The sequence below is a fragment of the Channa argus genome, chromosome 6 (genome assembly GCF_033026475.1).
Source record: "Channa argus isolate prfri chromosome 6, Channa argus male v1.0, whole genome shotgun sequence".
In the NCBI taxonomy this organism is placed as follows: Eukaryota; Metazoa; Chordata; class Actinopteri; order Anabantiformes; family Channidae; genus Channa; species Channa argus.
Genome location: NC_090202.1, coordinates 11,719,004 through 11,741,012, shown reverse-complemented (window position 1 = coordinate 11,741,012; position 22,009 = coordinate 11,719,004). Strand labels below are relative to the sequence as shown.

At 40.1% G+C, this 22,009-nt stretch overlaps 1 protein-coding gene across 1 annotated transcript; it reads left to right on the top strand.

Moving 5' to 3' along the window:
- The first annotated feature begins 113 nt into the window (after positions 1 to 113).
- On the top strand, positions 114 to 20,759 carry mettl16 (methyltransferase 16, N6-methyladenosine). The gene is made up of 10 exons (XM_067507814.1): positions 114 to 256; positions 617 to 762; positions 9,497 to 9,684; positions 10,376 to 10,516; positions 11,519 to 11,634; positions 11,851 to 11,993; positions 14,074 to 14,143; positions 15,458 to 15,547; positions 19,136 to 19,309; positions 19,685 to 20,759. Exons 2-10 carry the CDS (start codon positions 635 to 637, stop codon positions 20,297 to 20,299), a joined length of 1,665 nt encoding a protein of 554 aa, XP_067363915.1. The 5' UTR covers positions 114 to 256; positions 617 to 634; the 3' UTR covers positions 20,300 to 20,759.
- The last annotated feature ends 1,250 nt before the right edge of the window (positions 20,760 to 22,009 follow it).

The window sequence follows — 22,009 nt, the reverse complement described above, 5'->3', positions numbered from 1 at the left end:
TTGGTATTGTGGCGATATCTCTTTGAAGCAGATACAAAATAAAAAACAGTTTGCATCAGAACCTGCTTTATGACGCTATCGCGTATGAACGTCAAGGGGCTACGTCATAGGCGTTCCGGAAGAGGGTTGCAGAAAATGAAACGTTTCTTCAACGTGTGTTGTGTGTGCTTTTTCCTGCACAGGCATGATGTCTAAACGTTAAACGTCAGTCGGAAAATTCTAACTAGTTTCACCACGAGATATACTTACTTTAAAGGTAGGCAGGAACAAATACGGAGTTTATGCTGTTAGAATTAGCTTACTACTACTTTAAACTAGCTTCGTGCATCTGGTAACGTTCATTTCTACTCGAGTTTGAGAATTGTTAAAACAAATTGTTCCTAATGTTAAGTTAAAACGGAGTTTTACGGAGTAACTTGGAGACTGCCTTAAATAAACTAACATATAATCAGTACTATTACGAACAGCAGATACTCGTACTAACGAAAAACATGTAATGAACATTTAATGTTGATAAAAACCATCGTTAGTTGTTTCAGACTCAAATCCGTTTGTTGGTGTATCATATCAACGTTTAGCGTTTCATAAACCCGTGCTTTATAATGTATGTGTATAGATCCAAATACAGAAGAACATGGCTTTGAATAAATCCATGCATCCCCGGAACCGCTACAAGGATAGTCCTCCAGACTTCGCTTACCTGGCCTCCAAGTATCCAGACTTTCAGCAGCACGTCCACACCAGCCTCGCCGGAAAACCTGTGTACGTGCCTGACACTATACTCTGTCCCTCTCTGTAAATGTGTGTGTAACTCTAACCATTAGATTTTTGAACAAGAAAAGACCATGATCATACTGTAAGTTTTATTTGTTTAGACCCAGACCAGTATCACCAGTAGCAAAAATTTTGCTCAGGCTAAACTGCCGCTATAAAACGAGCTGTTTTAAGTATTTTAAATATTTAGATTTCTCTTTCATATTAATGAAAAGTGACATTTTCCAAATGCCTCAACTTGGTGGGTTGCACAGAACCATGATTTCAGCACCATTATACAAAAACTGAGAGCCAGGTCACATTCATGTCAGACTGTCAGACAACAATAGTTGTTTCTGGCTGTTCCCCTAGCCATCCAACTCAGTTACTTTGTATTTATTGATCAGAACCAAACTGTTTATCAATGGGTTAAGATATCAGCCATAATGTAATTGGACTACAGTATTACAGCTTTTTTGTTATTTTGTCTTAAAGATATAGTGGCAAAGAGGTCAAAATTCTTCCTTTTTTAATGGAAACAAGGTATTTAATATCTTTAAAATTTTAAATATGAAGGTCTGTATGTCTAAATAGCCCAATATCAGTTTCTGTATCTGGTCTACACATCACTGCTCTTGGTGTTGTCTACCATTAACTACTACAGAAATATGTGATTTGTATGTCAGAATAATTTGCATGGCTGCTGGAAGGATAAAGGTCAAGGCAAAGCTATTAAACTACTTAGTTAATTATATAGACTTATACATAAATTTATAACGATAGGAATTTTTTTTGTACATCTTACAGTTTAAAATATTTTTAGGTCACCAAGTCAGGTAAAAGCTTTTACTTCCCTCAAGTATCACATTGAATATCTGTCATTTAGGTCTTGATGCTTAGAGGAAACAAAAAGGTAAAAGAAAAAGTGCTTCTCCAAACATATCCACACCATTTGGTGCAGCAGAGTCAGATATCTCAGTAACTCTCCATCAAACAGACCTTTATAGGAGAGTGGTTTAATGGAAGCCATCTGGAGCTTGTCAAACAATGTTTAAAGGCCCCTCAGCACTTGAGGGCAGGGATTATGTGGTCTATTGACACAAATTCTCTTAAGGCAAACACTAGGCACTATTGGTTAATACAATCCCTACAGTGAGGCGAGGTGGCAGCATCGTGCTGTGGGACTTCTGGGACCTTCTCCAGGGTGCGTGAGACATGGTGCAGGGGTGACTGGTCTTTCCTACCTTTCAGCATGACAGTAACTTGATACGAAGATGCTGCAGTGACTCCAGGACAAATCTCTTACTGTCCTTGAGTGGTCCCACCGAAGCCCAAACTTGCATTCAACAGAACATCTGCAGAGAGCCAGCCAGTCACAGACACTTCCCAAGCCAATTTGTTGGAGCTTGAGAGGATCTGACAGAAATAATTAGATAAATTGCCCAATTTCAGGCATACGATTGCAGAGACTTCCTCAAAAAGACTTGTCTTTCAAAAGCTATATTCTGAATCCCATCCACTTGACACATCAGTCTGTGATGGGGATGTCAGGTAGTGTTTTCTTTCTGCAATATAGATGGCTACATCTGCTGATTTGCCCCACTGACTCCTTAAAATTCAGTACGATCCCTTATTTTCTCCTGTCCATGTTATTTTGGACAGACACTACTACAGTACATACAGTATAACATGAACACAAGTATGCCAGCCTAAATCAGTCCATCCCTGAGGATCCGTATAACAACAACCAAAGATTATTTCTTTTTCACTCGAATATCAGTCAGTTGCTTTCCTTATTCATTAGAGACACTTTTCAGAATATGTACAAGTGACCATTTAAATCAAAATTCCAATTTTAAAACCAGGCTAGTGTGTCAATGAAAAACTGCCCAGTAAGATTTCTATGTCTTAGATTCCCTAAATTCTGACACAAACACTGCTTGTGTGTGAGTGTACTTCTCACAGAGATGCTGCTGAGAATTCAGGCTTTTAATTCTCAAGTCCAGGCAGCAGTACAAAGGAAGAGCATGTCTGGTGGGATAAGCGTTGTTGACATCAGACTGCATGTGCTCACGATTGCTGCTGATGTGGGAAAGAAACATGAGCTAGAGCAGCACTCTAGCTGCCATTTCTATTTCTTCAATGGCAGTGTTAGTACTGGGAGCTGTGGGTGCATCCAGTTTTGCATTTCATGTACTTAGTGAGATTGCTCTCCTGAGCCTGGGAGGATGTTTCTAGAGGTTTGTGATAAATTTAACTTATAAAAGCTATCTGCTGTAGTCCTCATTTTATGCCAGTGATCACCATTTGTCCCATAATCAGCATTTGATTTAGGGAAGAATTAAACGAGTTACATTTCTGCTGTTGTTGATTTAGGCTAATTAAAAGAAAACTAAGATTTTATTAATAAAATGCTTGTCAAAGGCCTTTTCTACTGCTCAGGACATTTGATGCAAGTTACACTCTTAGATACAGCACTCTGAATGTAATGCAATGGGCCTCTAGTAATTTTAATTAATCTAGTAAATTGTTTGTTAAAAATTGTCTTTTATGGCAAAGATTTCAATAAGTCTCTTATTTTTTTGTCAGTGCTGAAACTTGATTCTGTATTGATATCGAAAATCCAGCTCTGTAAAATTTATGTTGGTTTACTGTAGGTAGTGTTAGTATTTTTAGCACGCCTGATTGGCCTTCTTTGGATTTTTTTTTTTTATTCTTCTCACTTGATACAAATGTCCATCAAAACAAAGGAACCTCCCAGTGAACATTGGAAGTGACAGTTATTGTTGGGCTTGTATTTAAGGCCTGCTGTTCGTCTGTCAGGACTGAGACATCCTGCTCCTCCTTTGTAAGGTATTGTATGAAACTGGTACAGCATCTGCGCAGTGAGGAAATCACTTGTTATTGTCTGTGTTATGCAGATGAATGCAAACACAGTGTAACTGTAGCAATATTAAACATCTGTGTGTGGCTGCAAAAATATTGGTGTGGGCTCATCCTTTGTGCTGCTGAGGTGGCCAGTCAATCATATTATGGCAGGTTGGGTGTGCATGTGTGGGCACGCTGTAAAACTCTGCTTGATGTCCGTCTGTGACAGGTGTTAATTATCAGTTTGTAGTTTCTCTGTGTCTGTGGTTTCCAGACAGACAGATGACAAATAATAGGCTCCAAGTGTTTGGGCTAGACATCCACCAATTGTAGTTACAGACAGGGACCTGGCAATCATTGAAAATGTTTGGAACATTCAAGCCATTAATCAGAAAAATATAAAGAATACAGCCAAATTAGTGGCTCTGTGAGGTTGTACAAGTACTTTAACTCAAGTACTAGTGTATCTGCACTAGTACTCCAGATTTTACTTATAAATATTTTAAGAAAAACTCTCCAGTCTGACTGATAAGAGAAGGTCGATGTCAGGGGTGGGACTTTACGGCTGTCACTCAGCATATAAACATGGTTCAGTTCTGCTCGTCCCCTCACATCAAGGTTTCCAACCCTACTATAGTGGACTAAAATTCTAGCTGCTTTCCAGTTCTGGCTTTAGCTGAGACAGCAGCCTTGAACTTCCAATAGCCCAATGCCTGTCATTAAATGTCTTGTGTGACTAACATATCTCCAAACATATTTTAATGTAATTCTTACCTTTGAGGTGGTGGAAATAAATTTTGAAAAATTGACTTAATCTGTTATTAAAAGCTAATACATTGTTCAACCTGATGAAGATCGGGGGATTAAAAGGGCAGCCTACAAAACATATGTCCTGTTTAAATATTCACAACCTTTCAAATCCTGGTAGATGTTTTCTGCTTAGTACCACAAAATAACTTTGAAATACTGCACATTTTGACCTTTCTCTAAATGATTAATTGATAAATAATTTAAGCCATATTTAAAGCACCACTGTACATTGGGGAGTACAGACAGGAGTCAGTTGCGACTTTGTTGTTTGTGGCTACAACATGAACGGATGTCCAGGATTTATGGCGCACTGTGCATGTGGTACAAGCTCCTCCTGGCTGTCTGCAGAAATTTGGCTCCTCTTCTCTGTCAGTCTGTCATTCCATCAGTGGAGGGATTAGTGTGGTTTTGTGTTTTCCAATGAATTCATCTACTGGGTTTTTAAGTATTTAGCCAGTGAGTTAGGGGATGAGAGTAATCTTGGGGAGACACTCAGTAAATCCTCAGGGGAGATACGTCTCCCCTCGTTTAGGGATCGTCAGTGGAGTCGACTGATAGCAGTGGGCAGAGAGTTGAGCTCAGACCAGAGGCAGCAAGAAAAGAAATATGGTGGATGTGATTGGAATTGAAGTGAGGGAGAGATTAAATAGTCTCAATGTTGGTCTGTTTCACTTTTTGGGTTGAGGTGGAGGGTGGAGGCTCAGACTAGGCAGATAGAAGTGTGGGATTAGGAGACAAAGATGGGTATTAAAAATTTAATGGCCTCGGTGACACTTAATTTGGTAGTCATATTTTATATGGTGAGACGATCATCTGTGGAAGGTTTTTCACTTCCGTAATTAATGAAATGTTCAATTTTCACACCAGTTCTGTTCGGAGATGCATTATTAAACATGTTCTCTATATTATAGGAGAAATGAATTATGAACTCTGATGCCACATGTTAAAGTGAAAAATGTAACCATGCAGTGATCAGCTGCCCTCACTGGAAAGCCCAGCAGAGGCATTACCATACTGAATTGCTTTCATTATCTGGCGAGAGAGACTAAAGGGAAATTCACTGCAGGGCTATATTTTTAGACATTTCACCTCCTAAATCTGCTGTTAAGATGCCCTGCCCTTAATGCAGAGTTGGAACCTTCACCGTACAACAAATAATTTATCTAAAGTTGGTTAATTTTTTTTGGGGTAGTCACAGGATTCCTGGTTAACTGCTTCAGTTAGACCACTGCAGCTATAATGAACAGATCCTTTTATATAAATTAATGTAGTTAGTTAATTGGTAATCATGTGATGAGTAAACTTCACCCTTTAATCTATTTATTTTTACATAGTTTTTTTTAATTTGTTTTGTTTCAATACTTAGTAGTAAATCAATCTGAACTCCTGTGCAATGATCTAATTGTTGAGTCATGTCACAGGACTTATTTCTTCTTACTTGGAAACGTTTCACTGTTTAGCTATGTATGTGTTTGCACCATTTGTAAATTTAAAATCTTGCAAAAATAAAATTAACACTTTAAGGTAATATGCTTGTCATGGAGCTTCAAAATATAATTAATTGAACATAAAGCTAACCAGTTTACACTGATTCACCCGTTTCTGGTCTTCTGACTCCAGATGTGCTTAGCACACAGAAAAACAGATCACATGAGAGTAGGCATTGCTGCTAATCAGCACAAAATTGTTTCCAGTGCACTCTGAGTGAATAGATGTACCTTGAAGGTCATCTCTCTGTGGAAAGAAATTGAAAGAACCTGTGTGTGTGTGTGTGTGTGTGTGTGTGTGTGTGTGTGTGTGTGTGTGCGTGCATACGCGTGTGTGTGGTTTCATGCTAATCATTGAGAGGTTAGAGGTGAATCTGTTTGTCTCAGCAAGAAACTTCCCTCTGCTTGTAATGATGTCTTCCTTTTCATCCATCTGAACTAATCACTTCTATCTCTTTCTTTCTTAAAATCCAGACTCTTGGTGCAAGTCCTTCTGCTCCATCTCCCAGTTGTTTCACTGAACACACAATGTAGTCAAGTCTAACTCACTCCAAATTTCCTTTAATGCTTCTAGTATTGACTGTAACACTGGATTATATCAAGATTCTTCTCAAGTTTTTCACTCAGATTTGTCCCATTCTGTATCCCGTCGGCCACGTTACTGTCGTAAACACGCAGTGCTGCATCTATGTAGCAGCAGAGACGTAAACCACGGGCACTCTCACGCTGAGTCTGGCATCAGCCATTGCTCCAGCGTGGCCGGATTTGCATGCTCTCCTTATCTGTTCACTAGGTGGGGTTGCCATGGAGATGTAGTGTTCGCACTACTGCTGATGGGAGTGTTGGGTCTGCATTACATACATACACACACACATACACAGAGCCATACTCACACTTATTGGGGGCTAAAAATAGAGGGTCAGCCTGAGCAAGCTTCCCTCTCTGAATATTGATACTTATCTAATGATGGCTCTGAGGAGAAATGAAAGAGGACAATATCTCTGAGCTGTACACATGAGAAAGCCTGGCCTTCATTTTTTTGAAATTGTGAGCATTATGCTAATAGACCAACTCTCCCTCATTAGCCTAAATCCGTCCATGTGCTTAAGCAATTTCTAAAGTGTAAAATTCTATACTGGTTCGTCTTTTCAAAGTGTGCTGTACAAGCTGAAAGGAGTCAGGTGTTGGTTTTTCTCTGAGAGGTCACACTACCTACAGCCACTGATTGAACTGGACCATTAACCTAATATGCTCATTAGGTGGAGAGACACTGGGAAAGATTGATGTTAGAGTCTACAGGTAAATCACTTCTCATTTGTATCTGTCTCACATCTGGCTGAAGGAGAGTTGTTTGTCTCTGGTGTCACTCCTGAGTGAAGTGACACTGAAGCAGGTTTGTCCTCACTTAGGGCTGGTATGGTGGAAAAGAAGAAAAATAAATTTTATAATGGATCAGGTTGATGGTGGGGGGACTCCCTGTCTGGTGCTGAAACTGTGTCTATTGGTTGTGAAATCATGCTCAAACATGGAATCAGATGAGGCGTCCCCTCCCCAGAGCTACGCTGAGTGTGTACATAACTTCTGTAGTCGGTGTCTGTGCAGTCAGCAGCAACAGACAACAGTAGGTTTTTATTTCCATTTAGGATGAGAACGTAGTTTAGAGATCACTATGTAACTACTGTCTTACTCCATATATATTCATTGTCTGCCTGTACTATGTTGAAGGTGTGGCGTAAGGTAATATTAATTATTTTTTATGTTGTGGTCCTATTGGCTGATGGTGAAGTGGAGGCCACAACTACAGCCAATCAGAGTAGGTGCTCATAATTAAATTTTATGTTAATATCCTGCTGAAAGACTATTTGTAAACGGGGATTTAAAGAAATGTAGACAACGTTTGGTTAAAAAAAGAGAGGGAGACCCACATATATAAAATATAAAATACACCCAGGTTTTATAAGAATGATTCGATAAGAGACTCAGAGATCAGTTCGTTAACATGTAACATTATAAGGCTTGAAATATGTAATAATTTGATGTAATAATGACGCTTTTTTCACACAGTAGTTTTAGAGCTGAACACTGAGCCTAGAATCACAGTCATCACAGTGTTTGGGCTGAGTGGGGAAAAAGCAGGTAGAGGCACCAAGGTCTGCATATCCAAACAATGCAGAAGCCAAACAACATTGTCAAGTAATATTTCAGGTGAACAATTCTAGCAAATAAGATGTTTTTGTTGGGATTTTTTTCTTGTGAGTACCCCTGAAGAGGAAGATTTAACTCTTTAGGGAGAATTAATTTGTAAAAAAAAAACAAACAAAAGAAATGAAACTAAAATCAGTGGATGACTGGTTTAGATCTCAGAGTCTAAAGCTGCATCACTGCAGTGGAAATTCTTTTTTTTCCCCGCTGAGGTGCCAGACGTTCCCGTCACCAGGATGCGTCTAATTGCATCTGCCAAGGTGCAAAAACGCCCAGCAAAGCTTTAATTATACCTATCTCGCCCACTTGTTTTGTCCGCTACACTCGTGCCTGCTCGTGTGACAGCTGAAATCATTAAACATGTTGAGGAAGAGATGGGTGAGCCAAATGTGTGGCACTGAGAACTGGGAATAAAAAGTGAAAGGTCTAAGTAGTGTTGAAAATGTGAATTCCATGTCATTTGCACTGATGGGCTGCTTACGTCCCTATATTTGTGTGTGCGCGCGCGTATGCATGTGTACGTTCATAATATGTTTCAGTGCAGGGAGCTGCACCAGGCTGGGGGGGCAGAGGGTTAATGAAGTGTTGTATTCAGAGCAGCTTGGTAAAATCACTTAAATTGAAATCCCCCTCAAAGGAACACTTTGAGTCACATAAAGTCTTGGTCTTATTTTTGTAGCTTCGGCCATTATTTCTATTAATAATAACATGGCTAAATTAAACCAATAAATACTGAGATCTAAGCAGCTTCTTTAACCTGAGACTGAAGTCAGATGGAGGAAGACAGATGGACAGGTTTTAAGTGAATCTCTCTGGTTATCCAAACATTTGAACGAAAAAATGAGGGTGAATAAAAATCTACACTATCAAATGCTTTCTGCTTGTCCCTTCAGGGGTTGCCACAGTCGAACGAATCTGCATGTCAATTTGGCATGAATTTGTACCCAGGATTCCCTTAATGCCGCAAAGTGATTTAAAAGCAGAAGTCAGAGGATTGTTAAAAGAACATTAATCGTTTTTTCTTTTAAGTCTTTTTAGTTAAAAGGCTTCAAAAACCCACTGTGCACTGTTTAACACCAAACAGACTCTGCACATAAGCAGCTCTACAACAACTTGTAAGCGAACAAAATTTTTCCTTACTTCAGTTTGTACAAAAGATGTGAGACATGTTTGCTTTCTGTATTACTACATACAATAGTTTAGATTATTTGTCGTCTGACTTTGATATTTTACCGTGTTGATTTAAATATTGTGTTGACAGGTTTTATCAATTTGGTTTTTCCTTTTTAGGTTAGATGTGGTGTGTTTTATGGTTTCAGTATATAGGATTAAAATAATTTTGTGAGCTTATTCAGCTGTGTTTGTTTCTCCTGTAGTGTGAATTTCAAAGAGCCTGAGGCGGTGCGAGCGCTGACCTGCACTTTGCTGAAAGAAGACTTCGGTTTGACAATCGAGATTCCTCTGGAGCGCCTTATACCGACCGTTCCCCTGCGCCTCAACTACATCCATTGGGTTGAGGACCTCATTGACGGACAGAAGCAGCCACGCAGGGGCATCGACATTGGTACATTTACATGATTGTCTTGACGATTGTGTTATCTGTAACAGTAGGTGCGCATGTTTACTGTCTATCTGAACAACTTGTCACCACACCCCCAGTTTTACCATATTCAGTGTAGAAAAAGGGAGATGTAAACTGAGGCCCCTGCTCTTTTTATTGATGTGGCTCATGAAATGTCACCTGGTGCTTCCAGCTGATACACAAGCCCAGTAATTCCCACTGTTCCCAGTGTCTGCAACACCAATCTGCCATATCCCCGTCTACACATGACAGCTTGTTTGATGTTCTGTCTGTAAGGTACAAAAGTGTTTAGCCTTTAGGTGCAAGTGTTTCAGGTCACTGATCGCTGACCCTAAACCTTTCTGTATGCAGACTGAAGTTGTCTGCTTCATGATGGATCACCGCTGGGCCTTTTCTTCCCTTTGTCCAACCTCACTCTGAATTATGCAGCTTTGCTTTTTAGATGTGAATGATTTAATAAAACCTACTAGAGCTGACATTTAGTGGCCAATATGGCCACTGAGTTAATGATAATGGTTCGCAAACACACCATCTCATGGACAACCTTGTCTTTACACAATTATTTACTTAAAACAACAGCACAGTGTTTCCATACTGATGATCACTCAGCCATAACCATTCATCTTACATACAAAAATCTTACGATCAAAGTGTGTGTGTCTTTTTCCCAAAGGTACAGGGGCATCATGTATCTACCCCCTGCTGGGAGCGACAATGAACGGCTGGTATTTCCTTGCGACAGAGGTGGATGACATCTGTTTTGACTATGCTACAAAGAATGTGGAGCAGAACAACCTGTCCGGCCTCATTAAAGGTTAGTGTGAGACACTTGTCCTGAAGAATACCACTATATATGTATGTCTAAAAATAACAAGGAGCCACTGTGACAAGGAACAATAACGACGAGATAATGGTGAATGCTGAAACATGGAGTTATTGAACTTAAACAGTGTCAGCAACATGTCCGGTTTTCCCAACTGAACACAAAAAAACGAACACTCTTGATGACTTCAGCTTCTTTGGTTACTTAAACTGTTTTGAATTTCCTTTGCTTTTCATAAATGTATTAACTACGGCAGTGTTAAAGTCTGACCCGCATTATTTTATTTCCCCAGTAAAGCAGAATCTTTGGTGACCGTTTACATGCACTTAAGTAACCTGCATACTGGAAATCCACATATATGCATGCAGCAGAACAGTAATCTGATTTCTCCTTCATCTCTGGCTTATTTTGGAAGCCTGGCACACAGATTTTAACTGTATAGTAACGGAAAATGCCGTTTTCTGACTTTTCTTTTTGTGTATGTGTGTGTGTTAGTGTGGGAAATGTCTGCATTTAAAAAATCTGCAGGGGAAAGTGACTTATTTAGAATTCTAGGAGGAACTATGTGTTAGTTACATTTTCTGTCAGACTTTAGGCAGACATTTTTGAAAAACCAGGCCTTTAATGATCTCCCTTTTCATTCATTCTTTCACTCAGCTGTGTGTTCCTGTTGTTACGCACATGCGCAGGTGGTGAAACGCAATTAGAAAACTGGTTACGTGTATACATAGCAAAGAATTCGGAATCCTCCAACAGAAATCAACCTGGAAACGCCAGGTTTCCCTAATCTGCTTCACGTTGGCCCTTATGAACATGTCAAACACACGATCTACACTTCACCACATTTCACTATTGAGTCAGCTTTTATAAACGGCAGCCAAAACTCTTACTTGAGTTTTTATTGTTTTTCCCAAAAGCAGTCATGACTAAAACATTAGCTCACAAACACTGGTCTCATCTCCCTTTGTTCCCTTTCCCTGTTTCTTTCCCCAGTTGTCAAAGTCCCCAAGAAGACATTATTAATGGACGCTTTAAAAGAAGAAACAGAGATCATCTATGACTTCTGCATGTGCAACCCTCCTTTTTTTGCAAACCAGCTAGAAGCAAAGGTGAGTATTATTCTATAATTAATCATGTGTGGCTGTTTAAATCTGTGAGATTAAAATTTATAAGTTTGGAATTTTTTAACATCAGGATTTATCTTATAGAAAGTAAACACTGCTGTACTTAACGGTCCAGCTCCAACACGAAACACTGTTTGTTTATCTAACAGTATTGAGCTTTTAATGGGATTTTATCTTAATCCGTCTTGTTGCTCTCTCCAGGGGGTAAACTCCAGGAACTCAAGGCGACCTCCTCCCAGTTCAGTGAACACAGGTGGAGTGACAGAGATCATGGCGGAGGGTGGGGAACTGGAGTTTGTCAAGAGGATCATTCATGACAGTCTGCAGCTCAAAAAACGCTTGCGGTGAGGGAAACGGCAGGCTGCAAAGTTAAACCTGACTCTTCTTCCTAGTTGCATAGAATAATGTGTTAAAGCAAACCCAACCAGATTTATTAAATCCAGTCAGAATCAGAAATGATATAACTTCAGAGGGCTTCAGATCTGCAGTACATGGTATGGATGTACCAGAGCATTGCTGCATATTTATTCTTTCTGGGTCTGTGAGTTCTAAATGGCCACCGAGAGCACCAAGAGGTGATATGTGTAGATGTGGTACTACAGAGTTACACGTTGATGGAGCTGTCACCCCCAGTTGGTTTAATGATTGTGGCACACTTTCACCCTGCTCTATATCCGGGAGCCGACTGGGAACAGCTGTGTTTGGGTGGGTGGGCGGGAGTGTCTCCAGCGGCCTTCACTTTACTCTCCCCCGTAACCAGGGCTGTCACTGGGGCACTGGAGTGAGACATGGGTAGAGGGAGCTGCAGAGCAGTGCTATTAAAACTGATTAGACATGCCACACCTGCTTGGCCTACCACAGAGTGTTTTATGTGTTTGTGTGTGTGTGCACGTGTGTGCGTGCTTCAGTATAAAATGAGCAGCCATGAGAGGGACTAATGTTAACACCTGCCTGCTCTTGTGTGGCTCTGTGTTACACTCATGTAGGAGATGAGATTCAGAATGGACCAGCTCTTATTTAACAGGTTTGAGGATTAGGTTAAACCAACTGGAGCCTGCTGTCACTCCCAAAAGCATGGTGGGACGCCAGAGCTGCCAGGTGTCCATGGAAACGCTGCCAGCTTCACCGATTGGTCCTTTGAGACATCCCACTACCCCACCCGGGTCTTTTCCTGTTTTTTTTTTACCACTGAAGTGTAATTACTGTCAAACAGAGCCAAGCCACCCCACTTCCCAGTGTAACACATAGGCAAATGCCCAAACCCCAGTGAGAAACAAGGTAACACTCCTCATTTATCATGCCATTGATATGAAAATTACCATCTCTGGTATAAGATTGTGCTTCAGAAACATGTGAAAAGAGAATATTGAATATGGATGCTAATGCAGCTGCACACTTTAACATGGGAAGGATGTTTAGAGACATCTTCTGGGTGTCCCCCCCTAAACCCCCTACTGTGTCAAAAACTAGGGAACATCTGTGAAAATTAGGTCTGTTCAATATTTCATTGTGTCAACTGAAGCCGACATGTTACTCACCTCTCCACCCCTGGGGCATTGTCATTCATCCCAAACCCGATTACAGTTCTGTGTCCTTCCTTAAGTCATGAGTTAATACGTTTTTTTCAAGAGGGAATTTTGTCGAGCTGGGCGTAACTGCAGCTTTTGGACATGACTATATACAATCGCATAGAAGGTTTCTGAAGTAGGTCCTTTGCAGAATAATGTTAGTACAACAAAAATAGAAATGAAAATGGCTCCCTTACTGATGCAATAACCCAACTCAGATATAATTTTCGTGATGAGGTCCTGATACTAAATGCATCTTTATTGCAAATGTTTGATTAACTAAGCTTTTACCATAAATTCCTCAGCTTTGACTTAATTGAACATAATTAACTTGCACTACAGAGCAATTTAAACGAGGGGATCAAACATAAAGGTTTGTGTGCATTTTGTTTTGTGTGTGTGAGTGTGTGTGTGTGTGTGTGTGTGTGTGAGAGAGAGATTAAACAAAGACCAAATATTTAGCTTTAATTAATATTTGCTGACAACTAAACAAACCCTGACAGGGTTTGTTAAATTGACCAGTGTTTCTTCCAGACTGACCCCCGATGTGTTTATCTTTCCTCCATCCTTCCTGGCCTATTGATTGAACACCAACCTCATCTCTTTATTGCACAGCAGATATTATTGATCAACCCTCTACCACGGGACAACTTCAAAACATCTTTTCCTCCACTGGTGAATGTACACACCCAGATGATTTTTTTTTTTGTCTTTTGCGCTTGACTCTCTTTGTGTTGCTCCCTTAAGCCCACGTCGGCTCATTTGATCTCTTCTTGGCAGTTTATGCCCAGGTCCGTCGGCCTCTAACACAGTCACACATAGCTGCTTAATCTTAACTCAGTTCTTCTTTCTGCAGGTGGTACAGCTGCATGTTGGGGAAGAAGTGCAGCCTGGCACCTTTGAAAGAGGAGCTGAGGAAGCAAGGGGTGAGTGCTCAGTGAGACCTAGAAGAAAGGCAAACCCTCACATACATCTGCTGCAATCGGTGAGAGTTACAAAGCAAAGCACAGCTTTTTGATCTCAGTTTGTTCATGCAGGAACATGCCCCTGGGCAGGGTTTGATAATGCCTTGTTAAAACAATTTTTGCCTCCCTTTTAAAACCAACGCTCCTCTGGGACATCAGCAGCCGTCGCTGTCAGAACAGTAGACATCGATGGAACTACAATTGATTAGCTTTTTTTTAATATGCCAGCTAAGCACTGTCACAAATGAGGCATGAACGAGCTGATTTTTGTTTGCAGTGCATGACTTAATCACACGGCACATTGTAGTTAACATACATTAGTGTCGTTAGCTTAACTAATAGCCCAGCACATGACTGCTGTAGACCTTCACATGCTGAAAACTGGGGGGAAAAAATTAAAGATACCCGTCTGCAGTCGCCATTTCTCAATTCTCCTCCTGAGGTTTCCGGGTGCTGTCGCTGCTCATCAGAGTGAGTGCAGTCTTGGCTGATGTCCAGGGAGGAGAGTGTAGTCTCAGTTGAAGTGTGTGTAAAAGGAAACCTGGCCTAGTAAATATGCTAATGCTTTTATCGCCCATTATTCAATGTTCTCTGCAGTGTCTGCTCCTGTCTTTGTTTTTTTTTGTTTTTTTTAATTTACCAAATGTGGATGTTGGTTGCAAATAAAAACCTTTCTCAAATACTGAGCTCTTTACCCTCTGACCTTTATCTAAGTGACTCCTCCCCTCCTAGAGTAACTGTTACAGTGCTATTTTAGCACAGTTTGTTTCACACTACATGTATCACTTCATAGAAGCATTTTCTTTATTTTCTCACCCACAGTAATAGATATGAAGCCAAAACTCATAATGGTAACAAAGTCTTCATTTTGTTGCAAGCAGTGTAAACTACTTACTAATGTAAAACTACCAATGGCACAATATAACAGCACACCATTACAAATAAATCTTTTATTTAAAATCCTACAAATATCACCTTAATCAATTTAAAGTATTAAAACTCAAAGGAATTGTTTTTATGTGTTTCGACACATGTAGTTTTTTGTGATTAACAATAATCCTTGTGCTTGTTTTAACTGCTTAATATACAGTCACAACCAGCCAACCTAAAATACCAACAGAAACAGAAACTGTGCTAAATTAAAATTCAGGTTATAACATCAATGATCAGGTCATCCAAACTTTGTAGATATTGAAATACACTGTTTTTTCTTTTTTTAACTAAACTGTATGTAGCATGCATCTAGCATTACTGACCTGTTCTTGTTTTTCTCAGGTTCCTAAAGTGACCCACACAGAATTCTGTCAGGGACGCACCATGCGCTGGGCACTGGCTTGGAGTTTTTATGATGATGTTATTGTTCCAGTAAGTCGTGTTTTATTTCTTTGCCCATTGGCACAGTCAGTGGATTGAAAATGGGTTTAACCATTAAAGCTTTTTCAATTCAAGTAAAATAAAATATTGTTTCCTCTGTAGAATTAGTTTTTTTTTTTTTTCTGGTGTTTTAAATTGCAATATTATGTGCACTGGGGGTCAAAAAGTAAAGTAAAATGTATGAAAGTGCTACTGCCCTTCAGGCAAAGCAGATTGTTGTGGTCTGTGTGACAGCTTAATGAAATTCAGGCCTTTGTGGTACAGACTAACATTCTTCATTCTTCTTCTACCTAGTTTTAAAAGATAAAGCTGTTACTTTGAAAATAAGAATCTCAGCAGGACCAGTTATTTTAATATTGGAGCTTTTCCTCACAATCTGGTGGATTTCCAAAACTACCTCAGTAATGCACCACCTCTGTCCTGCTCCATCCTTTCATCCTTTCCTTTCCAGCCTTGTTCCATCAGAAGCACTTACTCTTCCCTCTGGGGAGACGTTTGTATGATTTCTACCACGCTGTAGCCAGGCAACAGTTGCCAGGATTGTCTGGACAGTTGGAGACAGAGTTGGGGAGAAACAGAAAACACAGAAGAGTAAGAATGAACCTGGAGTGATGGCAGACAAAATGAAGGAATTAGGAGGAAGTGCAGCAGGTACAGGAGAGGCTGTAATATTAAGAACTGTGTTTTGTCAGGACTCCTCCTTTTCAGCATAAAGGCAGTTGAGTGGAAACATTGGCCTACATTTGTCTCCTGTGACCCACCTCCTTCTCCACATTTACGCAGATCCATTGTCATTTATGGTTTGGAGCTGCTTGCCATTATTATCAGGCAGACCCCATGAACATGTGTTTACTTTGTGTGTGTGTGGTTATTACAGACGTTCCTGCAAGTGTAATTTTGTGCTAATTCTACCTGAATGTGTGTTCCAGTGGGCGTGAGATGTTACATGCATTACTGTTACATGTAGACTTTAACATGTGACGTGGAAACAGCCGTGACCTACTTAAACTCCATAATTCCAGATCACCCTGTAAACTACATAAAATTTTTTACTTCTCCTTCCCCTCTTTCTGACACGTTCCCCATTCTCTGTGGTGGCAGGCTTATCATACCACATTCAGGTGTGGTTGTTTGTAAAAAGCTATCAACACCTTGGCCTTCAGATATCAAATGTTACAAACTTAATTCTTACCCTAACATGGCCCAGCTCCAGAAAACAGGAAGCAGAGCCTTTAGTGTGCTTGTTGAGTGGTTAATTTTGGTTGTTGCATGTGATGTGGGATGTTAAAAAAAAAAAACTCAACATTGCATTCTGTATTCAAATGTGGAATTGAACCATTTTGAATCTTGCTGCTCATTATGAGATAAAGATGCAGAGGATGAATAGTAGTGACAGGAAATAGATGTAGATAAATCTAGAAAATACAGACAAAAAAGGCAGATGGAGACATTGGAAAGATGAGAGTAGCAGTAGGCTTTATCTGATCCCTGAGGTGCATTGTTGCTCAGACAGGCCTCTGGCAGGAGGGGGATTCTGGAGAGTCCATTCTGGGGTTTTAGTTCTTGAATAAGACAAAATGGGGGGTGGGTGAAGAGGGGTGATCAGACTATGACTTATATTGTTTGCCTGAAGGAGAAATCTGCAGCATTTTATCGCTACTGTGTGTGTGTGTGTGTGTGTGTGTGTCTCTATAGGTGTGTTTGTACATGCCCTCAGAAGGTTGGATGATTGAATGATATATTTGGAGAGAACCGCTGGTGTTGGACTCTTGTTGAAGCTTTTACAGTGGCTAGTTTTCAAAATTGGGCCACACTTTTACTGTGAGGTTGCCATTCACACATATGTGTGTGTGTGTGTGAGAGAGAGAGAGAGACAGAACAAGAGATGCAGTGAATGTGGATAAGTGGGATTAATAATGCAGCAAAAGAGCAGCACAGTCAGAAGAGGATGTGATTCAGTAAAGAGGTATAGATGTAAAACTCTACACATCTGGCTTTTATGTTATTTGAGTTTGAGTGTGTGTGTGTGTGTGTGTGTGCACGCATTTGTTTTCATACCAATATATTAGTGCCAAGGATGCTCTGTATAAACACAGGTTTGTCTTGATGGATTTTATTGATTTCTTTTCCATGTACAATGAGCTTCTGGGCCTGCAGAGTGTGGAGAAAAAGGAAGCGAGACATGAGAGACAAATAAAAGAAGCTCTAACAAGCAGCCAGACAAGGCAGTGTCCATTGTTAACCCAATTATTAAATATCTCCATCTCCTCTAAGCACGCATCAACAAAGATCATAAATTTACCCCCCAAAAAGATAAATAATAGAGTATATAAACAAGTAAATGGCCACTTATATAGCACTTTAGAATGCTGCTTGTCATTCACCCATTCACACACCAATGGAAAGGTGCTCATATGACCCACCGGGAGCAACTTGAGTTTCAGTGTCTTGTCCAAGGACACTTCGACACATAGCCAGGAAGGACTGGGGATCGAACCACTGACCCTGTGCTCCATGGATGACTGCCTTACCAACTGAGCTACAGCTGCCTCAATAAGAGCATTAACAAGTAATCAAAACTTGGCACCGGAGCAGTGCAGCAATGTGAAGGTCACACTACTTCTGCTTTTTCTAGGTCAGTCGGCCATGCTGTCTGCTCTGTCACAGTACGCTGCTGCTGCAGACCCCCGCCCCCTCTTTGTCTCCTCACTTTAGTCAGCCTGCAGTGACTTTTGAGTGCAGCTCAAATCCTTGAAACACTGGCAGCAGTGGATGTGTCGTAGATGATTATAGCAGACCTCCACCACATTTACATTTTGATATTTAGGGTATTGTAGATAAGATGTAAGATGAGGTCTAACATTCGTTGCAGGTTCAGGTGGAACTCATGTGGTTAGAGCGCCCCTTTGTGGTGTACAGTGGGGCCTCTCCCTTGTGTTGGGATAGATGCAACAGTTGGATCATAAATACTCATCAGACTGTCACAAGCTCAATATTTGCAGTCACTGCCCTACAACTTTAAAACAACACCATTTCTCCTCAGAAAACGTTTTTCAAATGTCAGTGGCTTCAGGCATTTTGTCAAACTTTCCACTGTTCTAGTTTATTTAGTCCGTGTCTTTTCAAGGGTTGTTCTTTTAGAACATGGTTACTTTGGTTAATGAATGTTCCTTTTGAATGTAATACATTTTGTGCTTTACTGTCCTTTTTATCATGAGCTTTGAGTTAATTTTTTTCACAAAATAGGAGCCACAGTATTTGTTTGATATGACAGATGGATGTGGACTACAGTTCTTGTTTACATGCTCACCGTGAGCCTATGGGAGCACTGTATGTTTGAAAAAGAGCAGAAAATATTCCTCATTAACTAACCTACATACTGCAACACTGCATTTACATTGGCAGATTTTCAAACAACCTTACATTGCCATTTGCAAGTAATTCATCTACTTATTTCATAATTTATCTGTGCTTTTTCAAAAATTGCTTTTTTGGCAGTTGTACCACAGGTATTGCGTATTCTTTACATTTTGATTTACATGTCCAGAATCATTGCTTGTATAAATTCTTTTGTCCCAGTCCCCTCCCAGTAAGAAACGTAAATTGGAGAAGATGCGGAAACCCCTGTCATTCACATTGACAGCAGCAGGACTAAAGGAGCTCCAGGCCAAGGCTGCAGCTATTGGCTGCACTGCCAACAGCCCTGTGGATAGCATTACTGTTCTGCTGGAAAAGACACTCACCGACCTGAGGGTAAGCTTTGCAGATTTTTAAATCCAGCCTCACCGTGTTTTAAATTGCTGTTGTGTGTATCTGATAAGCATTCAAACGCAATAATCTGTTAAACAAACTGGGCTTTCCTGGATTACGGTTCAATATCTTGTCAATACGTGAAGCAATACAGCCCTATGTGATGTATCAACACCTGCTTTGTCCTAAACTGCATTTTATATGATCGAATCACAAGTAGAGTTCTTTAAGTTGTATTCTTATAAAATATAATACAATCGAGGATTATGTTGAGGATAAACCTTTCTGACACAGTGAACCCAGAAACAACATGCGTGATCAGTGATCAACTTGGCCCTCATTCTCCAGTCACCTATCTGTCTGCCTTCTTGATGACAGGTGCTGCACAAACGTATCCCCTGTCAAAAGGAGGAGCAGAGTCTCTTTCTGACAGCTGTGGAGAACACTTGGATACACATACGACAAAAACGCCGTGAACAGACACGTCAGTTGCGAGAGCTTCCAAGAGCTCCTAACTGCGCTGGAACCAGCTCTCAAACTATTGTCCCCTCAGCTGCTCCTTCTACAACTTCAGCTTCCACGCATGACAGCAGCATCCTGGATGCAAGAGAGCTAACTGGTCAACAGCAGCCTGCAGAGCAGAGTGGTGATGATGGTTCATCAAATGACATGAGTAAACACAACATAACTGGTGAACAAAAAGAGGTCACAGAAAATGTAGATGAAGAAGTGGATATGGAGTTTACCTGCACAGTACAACAGGAAACAGAACCAAAGGAAACACTTGCTGCAGCAAGTGAACCCTCCACTAAGCAACCATTGAGCCCAGGTTCAGTTGAACACTTCCTGTTCAAGTGTTTACTAAATGTGCTTCTGGAGGAGAGAGATGTGGTGATAGAGATGCACTGGGTTGAGGGTCACAACAAAGATCTGATGAACCAACTCTGCACTTACCTGAAAAATACACTTTTAAAGTCTGTCGCTATGTCCTAAATGATCAGAAAGTCAGGATGTTATATTTTCAAGCCAGTGTATTCAGATGTAAAACACTGTCTACTAAAACATAACAGAAGTCAGTTTTTAGAGAAGTTTTTAGAGATTAATTTTTCAGTATCTGTCTATTGGAAGATTTTTTTTTAGATGTAATATTATTCCCGTGAAAATCAGTAGAGAGTTTAATTATTTTAAGATTGTACAAACTGTAAACTGGTAATTTGTTTTCAAAGTGTCAAAAATTTAATAAATGCACATTTTATTTTGAAAAAATATATACATATCTGTTGCTACTTTATGGCGTTTCCTCTTCCTCATACTCTGGCCATTTTGGTCCGTTGTGAGTTTGAGTTGATGCAGTATCTTTAAAAGGCCACAAGAGGACAGTGTTTGTGTTTCTGTCAGAGATCATTCCTGTATGATTTGCAGCGAGAATAAATCACATAGTTGCTTTAAGAGACATTGTGGATGTCTTGCTTGACCCTTGACATGTCTTCTATATGTACACAGCTTGTGTAATTCTGGATGTACCTGGATCTCTTCTATCTTTTTCTTCTGCCTGAAATACTTGGGGTATTGTAGCACACTTGTATTACTCTGCTGTATGGTTCTTGTGTAGAACTGCGTGAATAACAGGAAAGGATACCTAGAGATCCACCACTGTTGGTGTCACAAGATCGATTCCTGCTGGTACTAAGCATCTCCTACTTATGACAGGACTTTGTCACCAGCCTCTTTGTGAGAGTCATGTGATAGAGCAGTGATAAAAGCAGGAACTTAAAACCAGGATACTAATAACAACCTGCATGTTTAACGTTATTTTAAAAGATTTCCTTAGCTCCTGTCTTATTGTCATTTCTTCAAAAGTGAAAGTTTGCTTAGCTGATTAATTGAGTTACAAAAATGTGCAAGACGAATAATTAATTTATCCCTTAAAGTTATTTTTCAAACATCAATGCGTAATATTTGCTGCTTCCAGACTGTACAATGTCTTAGCATTGCAATATTGAATATTTTTGGTTTTGTCCTAGTCCTAGTTCGACAAAAGAATAAAAAAGTTGTCATGTCTACTTATGGGAAATTGTATACTATAATTGTTCTTGTTAGAAATTTCTTAACTTTTCTTAACAAATTAAATGAAAAATTCTAAATAAATTAATAGGACACTAAATCATTGATCATAAAAAAGATATCCTCCCAGATTTTCTGCGGTGTGTGTCTGTGAAGTTTGGATGTGCTGCACCGCTCGTCTCCGTGCGCGCTCCGTGCCGCAGCTTGTTGATCTTCGCGCTGATTGGCGGGATGAAAAATCCATTAATGACATGTAAATTAGCTGCAGTCCTGGTTACTTTTAAATTGTGAACACAAATGTCAGCGTCTAATTTGTTTCTGCACCAGTCGCTGTGCAAAAATGTTTGTAATATTTTGTAACGTTTGGAGAAAACTAAATGCAGGAGCCAGTGTAACGGTTGGTAGGTTGAGGTAACGTCGGTTATGTTAGTTGTTATCCGTTTCATTAAAGTGGTTGCTAAGCAACACCTGACTGACAGCGGTGTACGCAGTGAGCTGCCGTCGTTTTGTGACATTTGTCCTTTTTTTACGATATGAAAAGGCGAGTGTTACACTTCCACAACAATGGCGGCTGTGAATCAACCCACCGCTCACGACACAGTTAATTCCGTCCAAATTATTTCCGTGTTTTGTCATTTT

Coding starts and splice junctions, on each gene's coding strand:
- mettl16 (XM_067507814.1), top strand. CDS start 635: ATGGCTTTGAATAAATCCATGCATCCCCGGAACCGCTACAAGGATAGT. Junction 11,635..11,850: donor CAAACCAGCTAGAAGCAAAG/GTGAGTATTATT, acceptor TGCTCTCTCCAG/GGGGTAAACTCCAGGAACTC. Junction 11,994..14,073: donor CAGCTCAAAAAACGCTTGCG/GTGAGGGAAACG, acceptor TTCTTTCTGCAG/GTGGTACAGCTGCATGTTGG.